At 43.7% G+C, this 22,112-nt stretch overlaps 1 protein-coding gene across 3 annotated transcripts in view; it reads left to right on the forward strand.

Moving 5' to 3' along the window:
• The window catches only part of ATP2B4 (ATPase, Ca++ transporting, plasma membrane 4), a 197,239-nt gene that overhangs the window by 68,878 nt on the left and 106,249 nt on the right, over positions 1-22,112 (forward strand). For all 3 annotated transcript variants that reach the window (XM_015407325.1, XM_015407323.1, XM_015407324.1), the window contains exon 2: positions 19,652-20,263. In XM_015407325.1, coding sequence (XP_015262811.1) covers positions 20,068-20,263 — 196 coding nt within the window. In that variant the 5' untranslated portion in view covers positions 19,652-20,067. The remainder of the gene's footprint in view (positions 1-19,651; positions 20,264-22,112) is intronic.

Here is a 22,112-nt window from a genome sequence, read left to right on the forward strand (position 1 = left end):
CCCCACCCCCGCCACCTGTTGGCAACCCTGAGGCTGGCTCTTCTGTCTTTGTTCCTGATCTGTAGCATGGAGACAGTAAAACTAACCTCACTTATTGGGGGGTTTTGTTACTGAGATAGTGTTGGTAATCCTTTTTGATCTCTCTAAACTAGTGTTATTATTGGTGGTGTGATCATTCTAAGAAGCATTCTAAGAGGCAGCAAAAGAGAGGATGCAAATAAATCCAATTAGAATCATTATTCTAACCTTATCTACTGTCACCCAAGGTGGAATGTTGAACACATCTGGTGACTGCCTTTTCTCACTTCCCCTTCTTCTCTCTTGAATGTGTGTGTGTGTGGGGGGGGTATAACTGTCTTCTGCTTGTGGAAATACCCATGCTAATGCAGGAGGCTTTTCCCCATAAGTTGCTTTGATTTCCACCCCCACCCTGTTTTTCTCTTCCTTTAGCTAGAAGGGAAAAGAAAAAAAATCTTCTGAAGATGAGGACTAGATGCACCAGATATGTGTAGGCAGCTCTCTTTCCCCCACTTCCTTGTCCAGCAGGATTCCCCCTGCCCAGGCTTCACATGATCCTCCCCTCCAGCCTGGGTGACTCACCTTCACTGTGTCTTTCATTGATCTCTCTTGACAAGTTATAAATAATGCAGATCTTGCTGCAGCTACTAGTCCAGGGACCTTCTCAGGTCCCCCACTCTACCCTATGCCATTGTTGGCTAGCTGGGAAGGGTTTGCTTATCTCAGTTTAGTGATGCACACATCCAGACCCTGGTGGGATGGAATACAATCCAGTGTGGAAAGACAGTCTACTTACTAATTTCCCATTTGTGCACAGTTGTACTTAGGATGTGAGAAAGGGGTTATGGTCCCAGCCTTTCTATGTAAAGTGAAAAACTTTAGGATCCAAGTGAACCAAACTTTTCCCCCCTCCCAGTTTTTCGTCCTCCTGTTCACTCCAAGGTCTCAGGCAAACATCCCACTCACCTCCTAGGTTGTTCCATTGCAACAGGAAGTGCCAGTGTTCCCAGCTGTGCTACTACTTCCCTTTCCCATTGTGATTGTTTTGAGGAGGTTGGACCTCCTCTCGGTGCCTTGATTTCCTCACCTTTTGTGCTCTGAGAACCTGACAGATGACAGGCTATTATTAAAATGAGCACATATTATGGTGTGAGCAGGAAGTGCTGCCACTCTAAAGTTGTGCAGGTGGGCAGTTTTAATGTTTAGTTCTGATTGTAAGTGGGTTGGAGAGCATGTGTGCATTTAGCCTTCTTCTCTCCCCCCCCCAGCCAACACATGCACGCACACACACCTTCCTCGGTGCCAGCAAAATCTGAAATGCTAGGGGCAGTCTGGATGCACTAGTGGCTAATGCACTGCCACCAGGCTATTTAAATAAATCGGGTTTTGCTTTCCCCATAACAATCTGTAGTGCATCAGGAAAGGATTAGGAAAGGAAGGCTTGCCTACCCTTTCTTAGCTCAGCCAGCTACTCCCCCCCACCTTTTCAATTATTCTGCCAAGATAAATTTCTGTCCAAAGCTGTAATCTCCGATATGCAGCTTATAAACTAACTGCATATGTCAGGGCTTCTCTGGCCTCTTATTAAGCTGTGGGGGGAAAGAGCATGCGGATTGTAGAGCCAGACAAGCATTGGGTTGCCATCTTTCCTTCCACACTTTACTGCATTGCTTTCTCTTTCTCGTATGTTTATGTGCAAACTCCCGTAGTCTGAGAGGCACACAAATAACCTGTTACTGTGACAGTTGTCCAGAATATTGATTGCAGCCTGCACATAATGTTTCTGGGGTTGTAGGCAGGAACTAAAAGCATCTTAAGTCAGGAGAGGTATGCTGAAATAACTCTCAGATGGTACCTGAACAATGTGAGAAGGGACTATCCTTTGTCTTGAGAGTGTGAGGGGGAGAGAGCTTTCTGTTCTGGAGAACACTGAAGAATGAAAGCACATTTCTTCGCTGCTCTTTCTCTGATATTAAGATAGTAGAAGGGATAGTGTTGTCCTTAATGGTAACAATAGCATGCTGAATGAGGAACTACATGGTGGTGAAAGGTGATAGCTTCTAGACATGTCTGTCAGCAGTGAATGGAGCACTAAGCTAGGAAACATGTGCATATGCAAAAGGCACAGCTTCCATTTTAGAGGCACCATCACTGCTTTGGTTTGCTGTTCCTTTGATGTTGATTCATTCAGTCTCTCTGGACTAAAATTGATTGATACATGAAATGTGTGTGTGTGTGGGTGACCTGTCCTCTGACTTCAGACTGCAAAGCACTATATCTGGAAGTGTGTGTATGTATGTGTGAGAGAAACTCATCTGGCACTGTATTTGCTATGATAGGCTTTACTCTAGAAAAAGGTGGCTATGAGGACATATTGATGAAGGGAGGGTAGTCCATAAGAGCTGCATGCCGGTTCTGACCCATGCTCCCATCTTGCTCAGCACTTGGGTATGACTCCGGTGAACTGTCACTGGGCTCTGCTTCTGGATTGTGACTTTCCATCCACCTCCTTCCTGCTGCAGAGCTCTGCACTCCTGATAAGCCACCCCCTGGGGGAACCTTGGGCATGGTGTAGCCTTTAATGGGCTTGTGAACTTCCCAGTGACCTGTGTTTGGGATTCCAGCAGAAAAGAGAAAGTCAGGAGAAACCATTCCCTCCATCTTTATATGAGCAGAATTGCCTTTCCAGTTACTCAAGAGCAAGTTTGGATCCCGGCCTCTGTTTTTTAAATACTGGCCAGTTTGATGTTATGGGGACATTCATAAGTAGACCATGATGTCAAAAGAGATCCCTTGAAAACATCCAGCTGCTGGCTGTTACAGGTATGCACTGTCTGAACATAAACATGATGTCTTGCAGTGGCTAGTATCTTCAACAAATCTTATCCCATGGCATTGAATTCCACAGGCTAAAATTGTAAAGAGTATTTTGGCTGGGTTGCCAGGACTGGTTGCAGCTAATAGTTTGCCTCCGGAGTTAGTTTATAATCCTAGAGGGGTGATAAAATTCCTGTCAGTGTCATTTTAAAAAATAATTAGATGAGTGTCAATTGCATGTCATTATTATTATTCCTGTCAGTTTCATTCCTGGGACAAGCTTGAACATGGAGTCTCTGAATGAAATAGACATGAAATTGGTGCACATTTCAATATGTGAAAGCTATATTGATACAGATCTTCAGGCCCTGAGTTTTAATATATATGTAGAATAAGCATCCCTTTCTGACTTTTAAAATTTAAATTATTCTACTGCTGAAGACCTCAGAGAGAGAGAGAGAGAGAGAGAGAGAGAGAGAGATCATCCCTATCCCGTATCGCTTCTTGGGGTCATAGAATTTTTTTGGCTAGCACAGAATTAGTGTGACAGCTCTGTTCCTTGCCACCATGCCTGGAGCAGGAGTAAATATATCCATTTTGAACATGTGGTGAGTGACTGTCCTCTGCTTCCTATTTGGAAATTAAGACCGTGCTAAAGAAACCTTGAAACATACAGCTCATTTTTGCAATCCCTGTATGGCTGCCAGAGGTGAAGCTGTTTTCTTGCTAAGGCCAGGCTATAGCAGGGGGGCATGCACAGAGAAAGTGAGAATTGGGCACTTTCCTGCCATAACAGTAGAGTCAACACTGTTGTCTCCACATGGTGTTCTCGTATCTAGAAATAACCCCCAGAGGTAGCACTTAACACATCTCCTCTCCCTGTTTTTTTCCTCTTGTGTTGTCTTTGGTGCTTGGCTTCAGAGTCACTCTCTCTCTCTCCTTTTCTCTTTCCCTTCTCTGACAAAATAACTTCTGTAGAGGTGAGTCAACCTTGCTTGGCACTCAGATAAGCTTTGGCACCGAGTGCTAATTAAAAGGTGTGATGGGAGCCTTGTAATCACTCTGTATAAAACACTGTGATTTGCACTGAGGAGGAGAGTATTATTACCTGATTTTTTAAATATATATAAAGTCTGTCAAGAAGGTTTTCATTTTATAAACTCTCTTTTTAAAATATATATATTAATTTTATTTATATTTAAGCATGTTGACTTTCTGGAAGCACCCTCAATGCTGTTTAAGCACTGCCAAGTTAAACCTATATCTCATTGGAGAAATTGTTTGTATGGTTGCTAAGGGCTCTGTACCCATAGAAAGGAAAATAATGGCCAGTGGCAAGAGCCATGTCCTCTGCTGGGCAACTGCTCTGTGGGCAGAGTGTTTAAGGACTGGTGGATCTCCTGATGGCACCTGGTATTTTTGGCCAGTGTGTGACAGATTGTTGAACTGGATGGGCCAATGGCCTGATCCAACATTGGCTTCTCTTATGTTCTTGTGACTTACCTGGAGCAGAAATTGCCAGCCTGAAGTCACATATAAACCTGTCCACTGCAAATGCATTCCTTCATCAGCTACCTGCACATTTAAATTACCCAAGAGGGATCTCCTGAAGGGAGTGGAATTCAGCCCCACCAGCAGGGCAGAGTCAGCCTAATGCACAGGTGGATTGATGCAGATGCACATCTGTGTGTGTATCTACATAGCAATATTTATCCATTGCCACACATCACCCACCCCTAGTTGAATGTATATATGTCTTTTGATGTGGATGGGGAGGTGTGTCACACTTTGGAAGCAGTAGTTGTTAAACATGATGAGATGTTGGGCTAGGTTTCTTATCATTTGGCTTTCCACCCAAGTTGCTGATGGTGCACTCATCCGTCATGGGTTCATGCATACAATTACAGGATCATTCCAACAGGCAGTAATCACATAGTTTGTGGTTACCAAGTCATTTATCTGTTAAGGATCTTCTGTTTTTTAGAACATGAAGCACTTCTGTGTAACTTAGGGCTAGTGCAGAATCATGGTATGTCCTCATCATATGTTCTCATGCTGCCTTTGGAAGCAGTTATCTTGTGTCTTACTCTTTCAGAGGGTCAGGGTAGTTTTATTTTTGATAAAGCCACAGTTATAATGTGTGCAGATATCTGGCAAAACTGCTAGAATGTCATCGATAAAGAACAGATAGTAAGATACTTTCACGCATTCAGTAGTGCTGTGGGGCACAAAACCACACATTTTGTGCACTGTGGGAGCCAATGAGATATAATAATTTAGAATCAGACTAAGATGGGTTGTTGTTGTTTTTTCAGACTCCCACTCAGTCCTGAAATTCACTAGGTGAAATTAGATATGTTTCTCCCTCTCTTGGTTTAGTCTACCCTTCAGGGTTGACTAGTGAGGATAGAATGGGAGAAGGGAAGAACTATGTGCAGTGTCCCCGATCTCCTTGGTGAAAAAACAGGGTAAAAGAATTAAGTTAAATTTTCAAATTTATTAAAAAGTTATATATATATGCCCTTTATTATAATGTAGCTTGCTCCTGAGCTCCTCACTTTCCCAAAGTCACCAAATATAACATTTCTCCTACGAACTACTGCCCTGTACAAACAGCATCCCCTATGTCAAAGTAGGAAAACCCAGGTAGGAAAACAAACATCTGCTGCTTTAAGTGGCTGGGACAAGGAGGTGGGTGTCTATATTTGGGGAAGGAGAATGGTGTAAGGTGGGGGGTTGGGGGAAGTGTGTTTGGCCAACTCCTTAGTCCTGCCTTGATGATGACTGACTGGGTTGTGCGTGATGTGCCAGACACCTTGGTGTGAGATATCACAGCCAGACTCAAATGTAGCTTTTAACAGTTATAAAGAAAAGGGCTGCAAATCTCATGTGTATTCGGTTGCCTCCACTTATAGCTGCATGAAACATTACAGAATTTCTGCACTTTCCTGCTTCCTTTACAATGTGTGTAGATCATTGCAAGGAAAGCTGTGAATTCACATTGTAGGAAGCCACAGTCGTATAATTATGCATGGAGCAAAAACACACGTGTGCGAACACTTACATCTATATGCAGGTTGCATGCTACTTCCTTCATGGAAGTGCAACCTACATAAGAAACTTGTGATATTAGAAATATTTGTTACTCTGAGAAGAGCAACATGAACAGTCTGTTTTACCATAAAAGTCTGAGGAAATGCACTCTTCTTTAGGGAACAATTCTGTTGTGCAGATGATGCTGCTTCCAGATCATGTCTTGATCCACCCTTGCATTCTCAGAGAGCAGCCTTGGCTCAGTTTTTGAACTCAGATGAATGAAGATGGAAGATCCTCTGAAATGTGCTTTGGCACAAATGTGATCAGGATAGGATCCTGTCTCATGGGACAACTGCCAAAGTGCAGCTTCAATTTTTGACAGTAGACAGGTGGTGGTTGGTGGGGTGGAGTGTGAACACGGCAAAACTCCTGGCCTAGAATCTAAACTGATTAAAATGCTAGAAGAGGGAGGCAGGATGGGATGGGATGTAGGATCCCCACTGTCCTTTGCTTTGGCAAACCAGTGCTGAGGAAGTGTGTTAGCAGTGGCTGCTGCATAAGTCTGAACACGTTCCCTTGCAGAGTTCCTTTGGATGCTGAAGTGAATAGAATAATAATCTGCACTTGATCTCTGCTCTTTGATCTTTGACTGGCTGTGCCTGTTCTAATCACTTTCATCCTTCTCTATCTGTCTAAAGGTTTTTGCTGTGCATGTAGTAGCATAGCATTTTGGCTTCTCTAGGTAGATCAAAACTAGACCTGTTTGCAAATCATGCTGGGAAAACTGGCATGATTCATACATAGCAAGCCATGGTTGCACAGCAAGGTTGAGGGACAAGCCACTGTTCATAGATGGCTTGGAGGCAAGAGAACAAACCATAGTTTGCTGTTTGGGTGTAAAAACACATAATGGCTTACCATGAAAATGGAAATGTTCCATTTCTGGCCATGTGCAATGGGAAGAGGGAAGAGGAGGGAGAGGGTAACCAAGGACCTCCCAGACATGTTCTGAAACAACAAATCATGGCTTGTCAGTCTATGTTAAAAAGGATATTCTCTTTATTGCACATGCACAATAAGAATAAGAATCCCCATTAAGAATCTTTGTCACTACATATACAGGAGCTAATTGAAAGTATACAACATGTATTGTACATTGAGGGTGTTCAGGGCCCTACTTGGAAGCCAGACAGTTAATTACAATTTTGTAAGACCCATATACATCTTATAAGATCAGTATGGACCACCAGTTCTCTTAAATGCATCCATATGAGAGCTGTAGGGTCGCCAACAGGCCTGGAAAAAAAAGCCATGTCCCTTTAATAGAGGATTAATTTCTGGAAATGGGCAGATGAAGTTTTTCACGACATGGAGCTAATAATGTCCCTTTAAGCTTATATTAAAGAGACGGCATTTTTTTCCCCTTGAGGCTGTTGACAACCCTAGAAAGCTGTGATGAATCTGACCTGGCTGCACAGACGTTTTTGCACTTCTGCATAGTTCTTAAAATGACAGGGATAGTCTCTGTGGGACTTGGGCAGTCAGCCACAGCAGCAACACACTGTTTAAAAAGGTAAAGGTAAAGGTTCCCTTGCTCGAAAGCCAGTCGAATCCTACTCTAGGGTTGTGGTGCTCATCTCCGTTTCAAAGCCGAAGAGCCAGCGCTGTCCGAAGACGTTTCCGTGGTCATGTGGCCGGCATGACTAAACACCAAGGCGCACAGAACGGTGTTACCTTCCCACCGAAGTGGTACCTACACTGTTTGGAGCCACAATAAAGGTTGCCTCCTTTAATGCAGTATAAAGGGAGAGATGCTTCCTACTCAAGATGTATGGATATTCTGCAGTCAGTCAGCAGGTGAAGAAGGGCACTCTGCAGATGCTCAGAGGCACTTATTTGATTGTATTATGGGATATTGTCTTCCGGAGGTTCTCCTTCTTCTTGGCAATTAGGCATTTGGATTGGGGGGGGGAGGCTGTTTGAAGCTTGTTCTTTCTGTATACCTGCATCTAAACATAAGCAAATGCCTTTGTAGGTGATTCTTGGCCTTTGTGCTTATGTTTAATATGGGTATCCAGGAGTGGGGAGGTTGTTTTGCAAGGGAGGGGCTTGTTCTGAAGCTCATTTCAGTGCTACTGGGCTCTGCTAGACAGCATTAAAGGGCAAGGTCCTGTTTCATTATCTTGGCTCATAACATGTAAAGGATTTTCTGAGAATGAATGAAGATAACAAGTGAAGGGTGGGGGAGTGTTGGCGTACCTGGCTTCAGGGTCCTCCACCTACTTGTGGGGAAAGCAATGATAAATGTGTCAAAATCATGGATCTCCATCAATCTGTGAAAGGTAAATTGCATGTGCATGCTCAGCCACAATTTGGATCAAGACCACACATGGGAAGGGAGAAGATGTAACTCAAACCCTTTCACTAATCAAAACCAGGCTTCCTGTGCTGCTGATAGTGCTTGTTTATGTTTTACAAACTGGTGATGGGTGACTAACATGAATAACATTGAAAAAGTTGTCCTAGATATTAAAGGTAAAGGTTTCCCTTGCTTGAAAGCCAGTCGAACCCGACTCTAGGGGACGGTGCTCATCGCCGTTTCGAAGCTGAAGATCCAGTGCTATCCGAAGACGTTTCCGTGGCCATGTGGCCAGTATGACTAAATGCCAAAGCACACTGAATGCTGTTACCTTCCCACCAAAGCGGTACCTATTTATCTACTTGCAATTTCTTGCTTTCGAACTGCTAGGTTGGCAGGAGCTGGGGCCAGAAGATGGGAGTTCACTCCGTCACACAGTACTAGGGTCTCGAACTGCCGAACTACAGACCTTCCAGTCTGCAGCGCAACGTCTTAACCTCTGAGCCACCACGGCTCATCATCCTAGACATTAGAAACTGTTTAACTGGGTATTGATGGATATCCTGTGAGAGGATTTGAAATCACACAGGAAGCCCTTGATGTATATTGTTTGGTGCCATAGTGGGTTTCTTTGTATCTCTTTGGCCCATTGGCACTGCCTTGGTTTCTAAAGATAGCTGTGCATCACTAGCCTTGCACCACCACTCTGTGCTGAGACTTGGAGCTGGAGGACTCCAGTAGGTGTCAGACGTGACATTAGGATTTTGGAGATCTGTGCAGGATACTGGGTCATCCCTCCTCATCATCTTCTATTTTCCTCTCCACTTTCCTTCGCACTGTCTGCCATCTTGGAGTAGGAAGAATGAATACAAACCTTGCTTTGAATTCTTGAGCTGATGTTTTTACAAGGATCTTTTTTGTAGTGCCAGCAGTGATAGGAGCCATAGAGTTTTATGGTACCTGCTGCACATTGTTTACAGTCTCCATTTGCTGAACAAACTAGAGATGTAGGAAGGGTCATCATGACTGACAAATGGATAGTGAGGCCAAGGGACAGAGTGTGATGATAATGAAAGAGCAGCAAAAACTAGATTCCTGTATAGCAAGACAGCATTCACAATTTCCCTCCATAGAAAGGCATCCCCAGTCATGCACAATTTTTTGGAAGTAAATCCTATTGTTTTCAGAGGGGTCTTCCTTCCAAGCAATTGCAGCCCCATTGGCTTGTAGGAAAACAACTTCTATTGTAGTCATGAATTCACAGATTCTCCCACCCATCACTCTGCAATCTGTACGCACTGGTAATTTTTGAATTCTAGCTTCTACACATGGCTGACTTCCCCCTTCTGTCCCCTCACATGCCATGCCTCCCCCTTCTGGTCTTTATCCTTAATAGTTAGTTCTTACATGCAGAATTGGGCTGTCTCAAATTGCATCCCTAGTTACCACTCCCTTAATACTAGCTAAAGAGTGGTGCCCTTGAGAGGTGATGGCATTTGCACTGCAGCCTGCCTCTTGCTGTCCTGCAACTGTTGTTTTGAAAGGCCTCCCCCTGTTCCACTGAATGCATGATCTCCACCTGGCAGGACAGAGGTGTAATGCAGCTGTTTATTATTCTGGGCAGGTTCGTCTGCAGCACTGCATCAGCCATCATTTTTCATCAGCTGCTCGCTCCCTCCCTCCCCTCTTCCACACCCCCTTGGTTGTATGCTCATTCTCCTCTGCTCCCCCTCTGTGCTTCCCCTTCTCGTTTCTCACTTGGCTAAACCCAGAAATTGTCAGAAGAGTCTCTGATGTGAGTGAGTGAATGTGCTAGTTAGGGAGTGGCTGTGACAGCAGTATATTGAATGAGGCTTGGTAGAAATCTTGGGGCTGCTGGATAAGCTGATGCAGAGGGGTTTTGGTGCATGGGGAGTAAGCTCTTCCCAATTTCACTTTCCCAACCTTCATGTTGCTGGAGCTTGTCTTTTGCAGTGCCCCGGCTCTCCTGTGCTTTTCTATCACCTGTTTTCTTCATTTGAATAAAGCTTTCATGTACTCATCAAAAGCCCTAAAATGCCATCCAGGCAAGCAAAGCTTTGACAGCCCCTCTCTTTTACCTTCCTTAGAAGGTGTCTTCTCCCATATGCATAGGTAAATGCATTCACTTTCACCTGTTGTAGAGCAGACTGCAGTGGATTTTAAACTCCCTGATCTCAGGAATCTCATTTATCTCCTGTGGCATCTTTGTGCATTGCAGAAGGTTTTTATGTTTCAGGTTGCATTCTTCATTCATGCAGGCCTGGCTGCTGCCCCATACAAAGTGTGGGTATATCCAAGATGTCTTGTCTCAGCGGCAGCATGTTACAGAAGAAAACTGGCAATGACAGATAACCTCCTTGGGGATTTGTGATCAGCCACTAGGAATTTTAAAACCATTGAAGTCAATTAATGGATTCGAGAGGGGATGGCTGTACTGCAGAGATGAAGAGAACCAACATTTTAGGGCTTCTTGCCTGTTGTTCTTTTCCTATCATATTGAAAGCCAGTGTGTATAGTGGTTAGACTGTTGGTAAAGGTAACAGTAAAGGTTCCCTTGCTCGAAAGCCAGTCGAATCCGACTCTAGGGTTGCGGTGCTCATCTCCGTTTCAAAGCCGAAGAGCCAGCGTTGTCCGAAGACGTTTCCGTGGTCATGTGGCCAGCATGACTAAACACCAAGGTGCACGGAACGCTGTTACCTTCCCACCGAAGTGGTACCTATTTATCTACTTGCAATGTCTTGCTTTCGAACTGCTAGGTTGGCAGGAGCTGGAACTAGAGATGGAAGCTCACTCCGTCATGCGGCACCCGGGTTTCGAACTGCTGAACTACTGACCTTCCACAGCCTGCAGTTCAGCGTCTTAACCACTTGAGCCACCGCAGACTGTTGGACCCAGGTTCAAATCACCACTCTTCGATAGAAGTTTGTGGGGTGATGCTGGGCCAGCCGCACACTCTCAGCCTAAACTACTTTACAGGGTTGTTGTGAGAATGAAATGGAGAACAAAGGGAGCTGCTTTGATTTCCTATTGGATAGAAAAGCCAAGTATGAATAAATAAATATGGACTAGCTTGTTTCTCTGTGGAGAAATATGGACTACCTTGTTTCTCAGCTTTGACTAGCTGTTTCTCTGTGATATACAGACCCTTTTGCTGTTTATTTTAACTGAATGTATAGACTGTTTTATCCTCATCACAGAGCATTAGGCAGGGAACCATAGACTTAACAACCAAACATAATACCCCTCTTAAGTTAAAACTGTAAGAAACCCTACCCCTTCCTTTGTACATACTGGCTTAATTCTGCTTCCCAGTCTATACTAAAATCTTTGCAATACTGCCCAACGGTTTTGAGGTGTGACAGATTTCTAGCAGGAGGGGCTTATGATCCATTCCCTCCAGTCAGGGGTCATTTCGTAGAAAAAGAGGTGCAGGAGCTCATTAGCATGACATCACCGGAAGTGTCAGAAGGCAACACCCACCGCTCAGGCTCCACTGGACTGTTTTGGATTGCTAGCTATTGAGGGGGGGGGCCATGCAGATCTGTCCTCAGAGAGGAGAGAGAGCTTGTACCTGAATAAAACTTGGTCTTAAAGGTGCCACTGGACTGTTTTGGACTGGGGGGGGGGCTCTGCAATTTACATGGTTGCGTCTTGCTCTGACGGAGGGCTGCTGGGAGCAGGGGGTGGGGCTTGTTGCATGTGCCCACCCCCTGGGCTCTTTACTGCCGGAGTTCTGCTCCTGTGCGCTCCTGCAGGAAATGACCCCTGCCTCTAGTGATGTTGACTCGATATGTGGGTGTTCAGCTCATGATGTTGCTGTTTGCTTTGAGCAGTCATATCCAGGCATAGGAGAAGAGATATGCTGCTCAAGTGTGTTGGGTCCCTTCTCTCCAAATATTCACAGATCATTTGCTGTTATGGTACTCAATTCCTCTACACACCTGTTTATTCCCCCTTCTCTAGTGTTTGTTTCCCTGCTGCTTCTCTTTCTGTAGTCGACCAAAGTATACTTTTGTTCCATACCCTAAGCACTTGCAAAAAAAACAATTTTGTTGTTGTTTTTAGGACATTCTCTAAAACAAAAGCATGAGATTCAGATTACTGAAGTGCTATTGTTCCCTTCCCCCTCATCCTACATGCAGATTGCACAGAAGTTGATAACTCAGGCCGTGTATCCACAGCAGGCAGCGTAAAGGGACATCGGGATCCATAGAGTGCCAGAAATACAATATGAGTTCAAATAGTGTGTAAGGAAACACAAATGGAAAGTGTAAGAAAATATGGCAGGGAAATTTTGTTTATCAGTGTTGCATAGGCTATGCAACTCTGCATAGAATTGCACTGTGAAAGACCTTGGGGAATTTCACATTACCCTTTTAAAGCCGGTTTTAAGCTGTTATTGATCCGTCTTGGAGTAAACCGGTACAGGGCTGCCATTTCACACAAGCCTTTCCCCTACCGGTAAAGAGCCATCTCTGAAGCAGTTTGGCATTTCAGACTGCACCACTTTTCCCCGCCCTTTTTCACCCTCGTGGGGCGATCTCTGTCTTTTTTTTTACATTTGTTTTAGAGCACTATAGCGCTATAACGCAACACTAAAACAGCATTATAGCAGCCCCATTGGAATGCCTGGTCTCCACCGGGATATATGAGATGGCTACATCTGCCACCTGGAAACAAGTACCCCATTGGATACAGGCTTCAAGCGGGAGATGAGGGTATCAGTGATTGGTGAGACAGATGTTACTAACCCAGCCTGATGTGCACCCATCCATGCCAAGAGGCGATTGGCTGGGAAGTGACTGGCACAGAGCTGGGTCAGGTATAAATGGCAGGAAGGCAAGCCCCTTATCTTTGTGGGTTGAAGTTGGTGAGTGGTAGGCTTGTCTGGTTACAGTGGTTTTGTGTAACTATGTGAGAGGCTACTGATCTATTAGTCATGGTCTCCATAACTTCCTGGTTGCAACCCATCACCTTCCCCTGACTCATCTTTGGGCATAAAAGGGTTAGCAACATCTATCTCACTAATCACTGATGCCCTGATCTCCTGCTTGAAGCCTGTATCCAATGGGGTACTTGTTTCCAGGTGGCAGATGTAGCCATCTCATGTATCCTAGTGGAGTCCAGGCATTCCAGTAGGGTTGCTATAGTGCTGTTTTGGTGTTGCATTATAGCACTATAGCACTCTAAAACGAACGTTAAACAAAAAGACAGTGATAACCCGCGCTGGCAAAAAAGGGCGGGAAATCGCACTTCAGAAATGGTACGAGAAATTGAAGACCACTTGGAAGCAGTTTACAGGTAAAACGCTTCAGCCACGTTTCCTGAATGGGACAGAAGTGTTTCTGTCTGAAAGTGAAAATATACTCCGGTAGGGAACCGTTACTAAAACGGTTCTGTCTGAAATGTCAGACCAGAAACCATTAGGGAACTGTTCCTGTACCAGAATATATGGGCTGTCTGAAATTCCCCCTTGTCTTAGACATTCTCTCTCAGCCTAATCTATTTCAGAGAGTTATTGGTAGAACAAATGCAGGGAACCAAGTACACCACTCTGAGCTCCTTGAATAAATGACGGGATAAAAATGCAATGGAATAAATAATACATTTGCTGGGGTTTTAAAGTAAATCTGAAGTTTCTTGTGGTTGTGCATCAGGTTCTGCGTGGAATTTCGTGTGTGTGTAATCTTGGAAGATGAACAGTCCTTCTGTATTAGAGCCCTTGCATGTCATTTTATCATGTAACTGCTTTCTGCGGACTGACAGATTTGAATTTGTAATGTTGGGGCATTTTGCCTTGATGCTGCAAGAAGAGTTTGTTGTAGTAAGCCAATAGGGCCTTCAAAGAAGCCTTTTTAATGGGAATTAAGTGGTGACTTTTCCCTAGCTAAAATGATCCTGTGGACCTTAAAACATGTATGTCAAATGGTGACCTTTTTGAATCTAGAAAGCTCTGAATTAATGACTTGAACTTTTATAGAATAATCAAGGTTCAAGTCCTTGGAATCAGGGGGGTCCACTTGTCTATCAAGCTCTGCCTACATAATGTCCTGCTATCTTTGCTCTAATGAGCTTATAATATAAGAAGCAGGCTCTCAAGGGCTCAGTACCCTTTTAGGGACCTAAATAAGATCAGATTGAGCGCCCTTTTGGGATGTATTTATAGAAATGCTGGCTTTCAAAACAAGACCACTTGGATCACTGCAGATCAAAAGCTGTGAAGAAACAAGCTATGAGGGAGAAAATTGCACAAATTTTGGTCATTCCTGTTCAGTTGCATCTTAGACGAGACTGCCTGAAGCGGCAATCCTTTGCACACTTACCTAGCAATAAACTACAGAGATTAAAGTGGAACTTACTTCTGAGTATATATGGATAGGATCACACTGCTATTGTGCCTAACAGTGGGCCTAAGCCTGATTAAGGACACTTCCCTGGAACCCTCTTTCTGTTTGTTAGCCTGTCTTGTGGAAGGTCCTTGAAAACAAATGGGAACAGAGACCTTTCCCTTCCCCCCCCGCAAGAATTTGTTTTTATCTCCCTTCTCCCAACCTGTGGCAAGGAATCCCTGGCGTTCTAGTTCTGAGAAGGAAAGGAATCTCGCTGTTTGGAAAAGGAAGATAATGATAGGTGCCCTGCAGGCTCCTCCAGGGGTAATTATGGACTCCACCATAACAATATTAATTAGCTGCCTTTTTTCTTAACCTCTAAGCTCTTTTCAGAAGATGTTATTTGCTATTAAAGAAGGGAAAATAGCAAAAAAAATAATCTCCCACTGCCCCTCCCCAACATGCTATTAATCAGCAGGGGTTTGTTTAATTGGATCTGCCTTCTTAGCCTCCTACCACGGAAAGCTTTAATGCCTTTAAACATAGATGAGTAGCTGCTACCTGGGCTTCTTGGTAGCTGTGCCAGGTTTTGTAGGCAGTGATCCCAAATCTATTCCTCTGAGTGAGATTGGAACCTGTGTTAATCAACTATCTGTTTTTGGAGTTCTACATTTCCCCCCACCGTATTACTCACCCCTCTCTCTTATACACATTCACACACACACACCCCACACACAGTTTTTTCCAAGGTTACATAGTTGTGAACCATTGTGACCTGGATAGCCCGGGCTAGTTGGATCTTGTCAGCTCTCAGAAGCTAAGCAGGGTCAGCCCTGGTTAGTACTTGGATGAGAGACCACTGAGGGAGCACAAGGTTGCTATGCAGAAGCAGGCAATGGTAAACCATTTCTGTTCATCTCTTGTCTTGGAAACCTTGTCTGGTTGCCATATGTTGTCTGTGATGTAGCAGCATTTTCCACTGCAGTTGTCAAGGGCCTGTAGTTTGGAAGACTCTTGTAGTGTAATGAAAGAGCACCGGTGGCTCCAAGAATTGCAATTTTGATTGAGATTAGTTGACGATACGCATAATACTTGCCTGCCTTACAAGATGTTGTAAGGATTGCTTTCATAATATATGTGAAATACTTTGAATACTGAAAGCATTATACCAGTCCTAAGTAGCTGTTAGCAGAAACTACACTATTTGAAACTACGCTTTTTGGCTACATCACCAACTGGGTTTTCCTCCTTTATTCCTGTGCCTTTGTCAGTTGTACAAGAGCCAGAAATTCAACAGGTAATGCTTTCCCGTTGCAGCATTTTTATGATAGGGTAGTTGCATCAGCTGAATTTATAGTGCTCAAAAGGCAGGAAAGGCAGCACATTTATCCTAACCACCTTTAGGGTCTGCTGCCATAAGATTTGCTGATTTCCTATCTTCAATTACCAGACCTTCTATCTACTTTGGGAAGAGCTTGTAGCCTGTCTCTTTACCTAGAATCCTGTTTAGTCTCTTAGCAGTAGTTGAGGCTCAATTTAGGCATGATGCCAGGTGAGCTAAAATACTTTAAACATGTAGTGTTATAAGCACACCAAAAATTTCGAGTTCTTGTAGTCTCCATGTTGGCATGGTAAAACTTTATATGAGCCAGCCTCTTAGATCCCTTTCTTTCCAGGTGGGTGGCAAAGAGGGCCGTTCCACAGTGGTACCTTGGTTGTGGAACTCCTCCTCACAGCAGCCTGTTGGATGCCTGTTCTTTAAAATTTTAGGTGGCTAGTTTGATTCATCTTGATTGGTTTTGGTTGTGTATGTGTGGTGTCTCTCTCTCTCTCTCTCTCTCTCTGTGCATGTGCTCTTCCCTTCTGTATCCTGGCTTTAGTCATATATGTCTTTGGATTGATTTTATTGTTTTCTGTTTTGTTGACTATTTGCTGAGATGTTTTAATTGTTAATTTTATATGGAAGCCACCTTGGAAACCCTTGGCTGAAGCAGGTATAACTTATGAAGACAAGTTTATTATTTAATATGCATGGTAACGGAGGGCCCAGTTTACCAGGCCTGTGGGGTGCTGCCTGGGCCAGTCTTTTTTAGCTTGCCCTGCATCACCTTTAAATTGTACCTGAATTGAAGGGGCTAGCCGTGTTGTGCACAAACACTTGGAACTTTATTTTGTACTCTTGTGGAAGAAAAGCTGCTTGGGGAGGGGGGAATCTGGGGAAAGTTTGTTTCGGGAAGTGTTACGCACATGCACACACACCACAACCTTGTCTGTATTCTCTCTGCCAATATTGTTTTTCATTTCAAAACAGGCAGTGGCTGAGGTTCAGTTAGATGTAAATGCATATGACATACAGTTAGTTTCATGGAATCAAAAGGTACCAGGTGGAGTTTATTGTGGATAAATCATTTCCCCTTGGCCTAGGAGGTGAATGGCACTGTCAGAGCTCTCTGTCTTGTTGGCTCAGGAGTTTATTCTCACTGAGTCTTCTCTGTGCAGGGGATTCTGGGTGAAGGATAGCAGTACAACTTGCCCTGTTTTGTTGGGGCTGAGAGGATGTGACTAGGGAGCATAACAGTTTGTCCTTTGAACACTTCCTTACCCCCCTCAGTTCCTCCATCATCCATCTGTTGCCGTGTTCCCTTTTCTATCCTTCTGCAACTGGCGATTTCCTTGAGGCAGATTGTCATTTGCCAGTGCTGGGTACTTTGGTATGTGGTGGAAGCTGCTTATTAGCTCATATTATGTTCCTATGTCTAGTGCAACACAATGAATGACAGTCTCTGGCTTCTGCTAGATAACAGTATAATTTCTTTAGCTTAAATCGCAGTAGAAGTAGTTATTTTGGTACTCTATTCAAGTGTGGTTAATGACTTCTTAGTTAGACTCATTATGTTGCTTGTTTATCAAGAACAGATCTGTTCCTGTGAACTAACTCCTCCTCCAAATGTTATTATCAGACCACCCTCCAAATGTTATCATCAGACACATATACCCCAGTACTGGGGAAACAGGGTGTTTGTGCGAAATAATGTGTAAAAGACAACAAGTCATGAACTTTTTATCCAGCCCAATAGTGAGCATCATGGCTATGATGCGCAGTCATTGCTAGACTGGTGTGAATTTGAGCATAAGAAATTCAATGCTAGATTCATGGTAAGAATTCAAGATGAAAATAAATAGTCCATTACACTTGAAGACAAGCAAAAATAATTGGAAGGGCGAGGGATGAGCTTTGAGGCATGTGAGTCGAAAAAGTTAGTTTGTTAACCTTGACTTGGCAAGACAGATAAAATGCTGTAGGAGATTGAGAAGAAGAAAGTTGCTATCCATTGGGAGATACATATTATGCTTGGTTTGCTTCCATGCCAGTGATCTAGTCTGGTTTGGCTGTGAATATGAACTATGATTTTTTTTTTACTCCTTCCACACAGCATTGTGGGACACTAATGCAACTTCCAGCTTCTCCCTAGCTTTGCTGTGGTCTTCTGTGAATCTGTTTTACTAAAATGTTTTTGGAAAGACTGCAGTAAAGCCAAGGTGAATGCCCTGTGGACAAAGTGCAGATCTTTCTGGTCCTGCCCCCGGAACAGGCTTTTGGGGATTGTGTTTTTCTTGATAGGTAATTGACATACTGTTATGTCCTCTGGTGGTGTTTGGAGGGGATAGTGACAGTGGAGGAGGGTGTGAATCAGGGAATGTGCAGTGAAACCTGAGATGTGACAGCTCCATTGCTACTGTAAATGCCTTTGCATTTCCAGCAGCAACTATGGCTCTGTTGGCTTGTGAAAGCTGCCTCAGTCAGAAAGCAAAGCAAGTACCCTTGGCCGTAAGTATAAACAATAGCAGTAGACCTGTTAGTTTAAATCTAGTTCTGCTCCAATCATATAGAGTGCTGAAATTTTAGAGCAAAAGGATATATGGTTGTGGCGCACCAAAGCTTTCCTCCCTGTGATCTGTGGTGTACTTCCATGACTTCTCTTATAAGTTCATTTCACATCCACCCACCCAGCTAGGCTCTGTTATCAGAAGAGCGCATAACTGGATATGAGGGTACCTGGAGGAAGGGAAACCTCACTGAAAATGACATAATGAAACAGTCTGTCTCTTACCCTTGGATGTTTAGGTGCCATTGTTTTTGCTGCTGTAGTTTTAAACTGTATTTTGTGCTTATTATTTGCAAACCACCTTAGGTTTACAATGTAACCACCTTAGGTGGTTTTCAAACAGAAAGACCGTATACAACCCTGCTAAATAAAGAAGCACCAGGAAGGCTTAGTTACCCTTATCTGCACATTCCTTTTAAGCAAAGATTTAGTTCCCTCTACCCTACTTTATAAGTGATTGAAGCAGGCCCCATTGTGACTATGTGAGTGCACTATTGTCATGTATCATTTGAGCTGCTGTGTTCCAGTGGCTGACAAGCTGGTTTCCAGACAGGCACTCCTGGGTTGGATCCTGTCTAAAATTTTCATGCATGCAGGGGTGGGGGGGATTTTCACTGAGAGTAGAATTATATAAGCAATTTTAAGTACTAATTGGGGAGGAAAATAGAATATGTGTGTATGTAAAAATGCTTATATAAATATAAGATGTTTTGAGCACTGAATGCAGTGCAAGATCAGGAACAGACTTTCCCCTGTGTGCACACACGCTTTAAGCCCAGGAGGTTGGCAGGAGCTTGTTCCTGTCATGCTGTGCTTTGAAAGTGCCCAGAATACCTCTGAAGTGCAGCATGACCACATGAGTGATCACTCCACCCCTATTCCTTGCACCAGTTAAAGGAAAAAAGGCTTCTCACACTTGCCAGAGGGAGAAGAGATGCTTACCATGTTGAGTAAGATTTGTGCCTCTGATGCAACTCCTTCATAAAGATAACTGAAGAGGTGGATTTAGAAATATAAAGTTCCTCAGCAGCGTCTCCTTAGACATTATTGATTCCTCAACACCTTTATTCCCGGAACAGATACTTGTATTACATGCTACATCCCTACTGTACCCATTTGTCTATTAGCCAGTCTCCTGGGCCCCTTATTAACAATAATTTTTGTTTCAAATCATTGTCTTGCAGTTTCGGTTGAAGACAGTATCCAGGGAACCCACCTCTTTCTCTGGGAGATGCACACTGGTTGTTGCTAAGGTTGCTTCCACGGTAACATGTGTATCCTGTTTACACCTTCATCTGAAGAAGTTGGACTTGGCTAGTTTCACTGGCTTCACCTGGGGAGCTGTAGAAGAATTGTTGTTTCCCCGCCCCACCCCAGTCCTGCTATTTCTCCTGGGATCATCTTTTTTCCCCTCCAGAGGTACTGGCCTACAAGCTGTAGAACTGGGCTCCTTTCTGCAAGGAACATCAAAGTTTGTATTGCCTGCTGTGATTTTATAGAGGTAAGAGGCAAGACTGGTAAAGAAGTGGCACACATCCTGTCTTCTGCTGTTTCTTGTTGAACCTGCCAGGGTTGGGTTTTGTTTTTGGTTTTTGTCAAGATGACGAACAACTCTGCAGACCATCATCCTGGGAACTCAGTTGCTGAGGGCAATCATGAGGGGGACTTTGGTTGCTCCGTAATGGACCTGCGGAACCTCATGGAACTTCGCAGCTCAGAGGCAGTCAACAGGATAAATGACACCTATGGGGGAGTGCATAATATTTGCAAGAGATTGAAGACCTCACCAGTGGAAGGTAAGGAGATGTATTGCCTTGATGGGAAAACAAAATTTTCGGTAAAACCAACCAGTCAAACCTTGTTCTGCTACTGAAACTGTCCTTGGTTTTGAGTGGCTGGGCTAGTCAATAAAGAGTTCAAATCCAAAGTGTTAAGCTTGCATGGTGAGACTTAAGTGTATAAATCGGTTGCCCAGGACCAATATTCTGCATAAAATTATATGACTCAGCAGTAGAGGGTATATACATTTTTCGTTATAAAGGAGATTTGATAGAGAGGAAGTATATGCTGTTAAAAGTGAGGAAAATCAAATATTTTATTAACCTGTGGGATGCCTAAATTATGTGTCAGGTCAAATAATTTAATTTATTGCAGGGGGTGTCTCTGAACCCCCTCATGAGCCTCCAAGAACAGTAGCAAAGGAACAAGGGATGTTCTTACTGAGTCATGATGGCAGGTTTTTTTCTTCAGTTCCTGGCAGTTTTGGGACTTACTGCCTTGAACAGAGGCTGCCAAATATACATGCCGTGGAATGTTCATATGAGAAGGCAAACTTGGCAGATTCTGCTTGTAGTGAACAAGTTGTGCATTCATTGTGCCTTTAAGCAAGGGAGTAGCTATAGGGGGAAGTATAAAAGTGGCTGCCATAAATCCAGTGGGCGTATGGATTTGTCCACAGACATAGTTGCAAACAGCGCTTTGGGATTGTGACATCTCTTTGAGATGATCAGTGGAATTGGCAAGGCTGCAACCTCCTGAACATTGTGAAGGGTTGCATGCAGGATACAGCAATGTTCCTGGCCTAGAATTGTTATTAGCACACTTTGCCTTTTCACATTCTCTTCCTATCCAGCACAAAGACTGGACTGCACAAATTCCAAAACCAACGAGACAGGTGAAGAGTTGAATAGTACAAGGAAACATAAAAGGCTGTAAGATTCCTTTCTTCTACCTGAGTGATGCCTCTGAGCTTTAATCTGGTGTCCCTGATGCTTTAAATAATTTATGATGCCAACAGAAAGATAATACCAGATTAGTAGGGAGTGAAAATGAAGGAAGAGTTGGAGGCAGGTTTTGCCAATTGACTGCAGAGTCTAGTTGCTAGTAGGGCAGTCACAATGTATATGACACATTCGTTCTTCCTTGCTGACCAGGCTGACAGAATTTGAGTGTCCTGGGTTACAATCTACAAAATATCAAGGGACATTATTTCTTCTGGGAAGGATGCTTCTGTTGAAAGATTTCCAGCTTCCGGCTGACCCCTTGATTAACGGTTATCGGCAACACTTATTCCATCCAGGGTCTGTCCTCCTAGGACTATAATGGCACTGTTGTACTCCCTGCAGCACAGGAAATCTCCATAAGGGATCGTGATAGATTCTAGATGTTGCTGTGAGGAAGACGCATATATTAGTGGTGGCTGGGGGACACTTCATGGCAGGTACATTTTTAAAGTAAAGCTGTGTTTCCTAGTCCTGGAGTATCTTATGGTAGAAGGACATTGCAGTAATTGTTTACTCTCATTTGGCAATTTAAATTGGCATTGGCTACCCAGCATAGGACATACTACAAACTGTCCTGGTTTGATGAAGGGCACATTCCTTGCTTCACCCTAAAATATTCCAAAAATGCAACTGGAAATCAAATGAAGCAAACATTGTGACTATTGTCTCTCGGAGGAGTCTGTCTATTGTGTATAAACACATGCATGTGATTGGGTTCAAAACGTGACCTTTGCAGGAGTGATGGCAACTTTAGAGTATACTTTGTGCTGTTGCGCAAGTTCACGAATCATTCCTGTGATGTGACATAACTGAAGATGTGAGCAGTGCTTGTTTGCATGCTGACGCGGTCAGCGTTATGAAC

Source organism: Gekko japonicus, unplaced genomic scaffold (assembly GCF_001447785.1).
Source record: "Gekko japonicus isolate JY-2015 unplaced genomic scaffold, Gekko_japonicus_V1.1 scaffold228, whole genome shotgun sequence".
NCBI classification, from domain to species: domain Eukaryota; kingdom Metazoa; phylum Chordata; class Lepidosauria; order Squamata; family Gekkonidae; genus Gekko; species Gekko japonicus.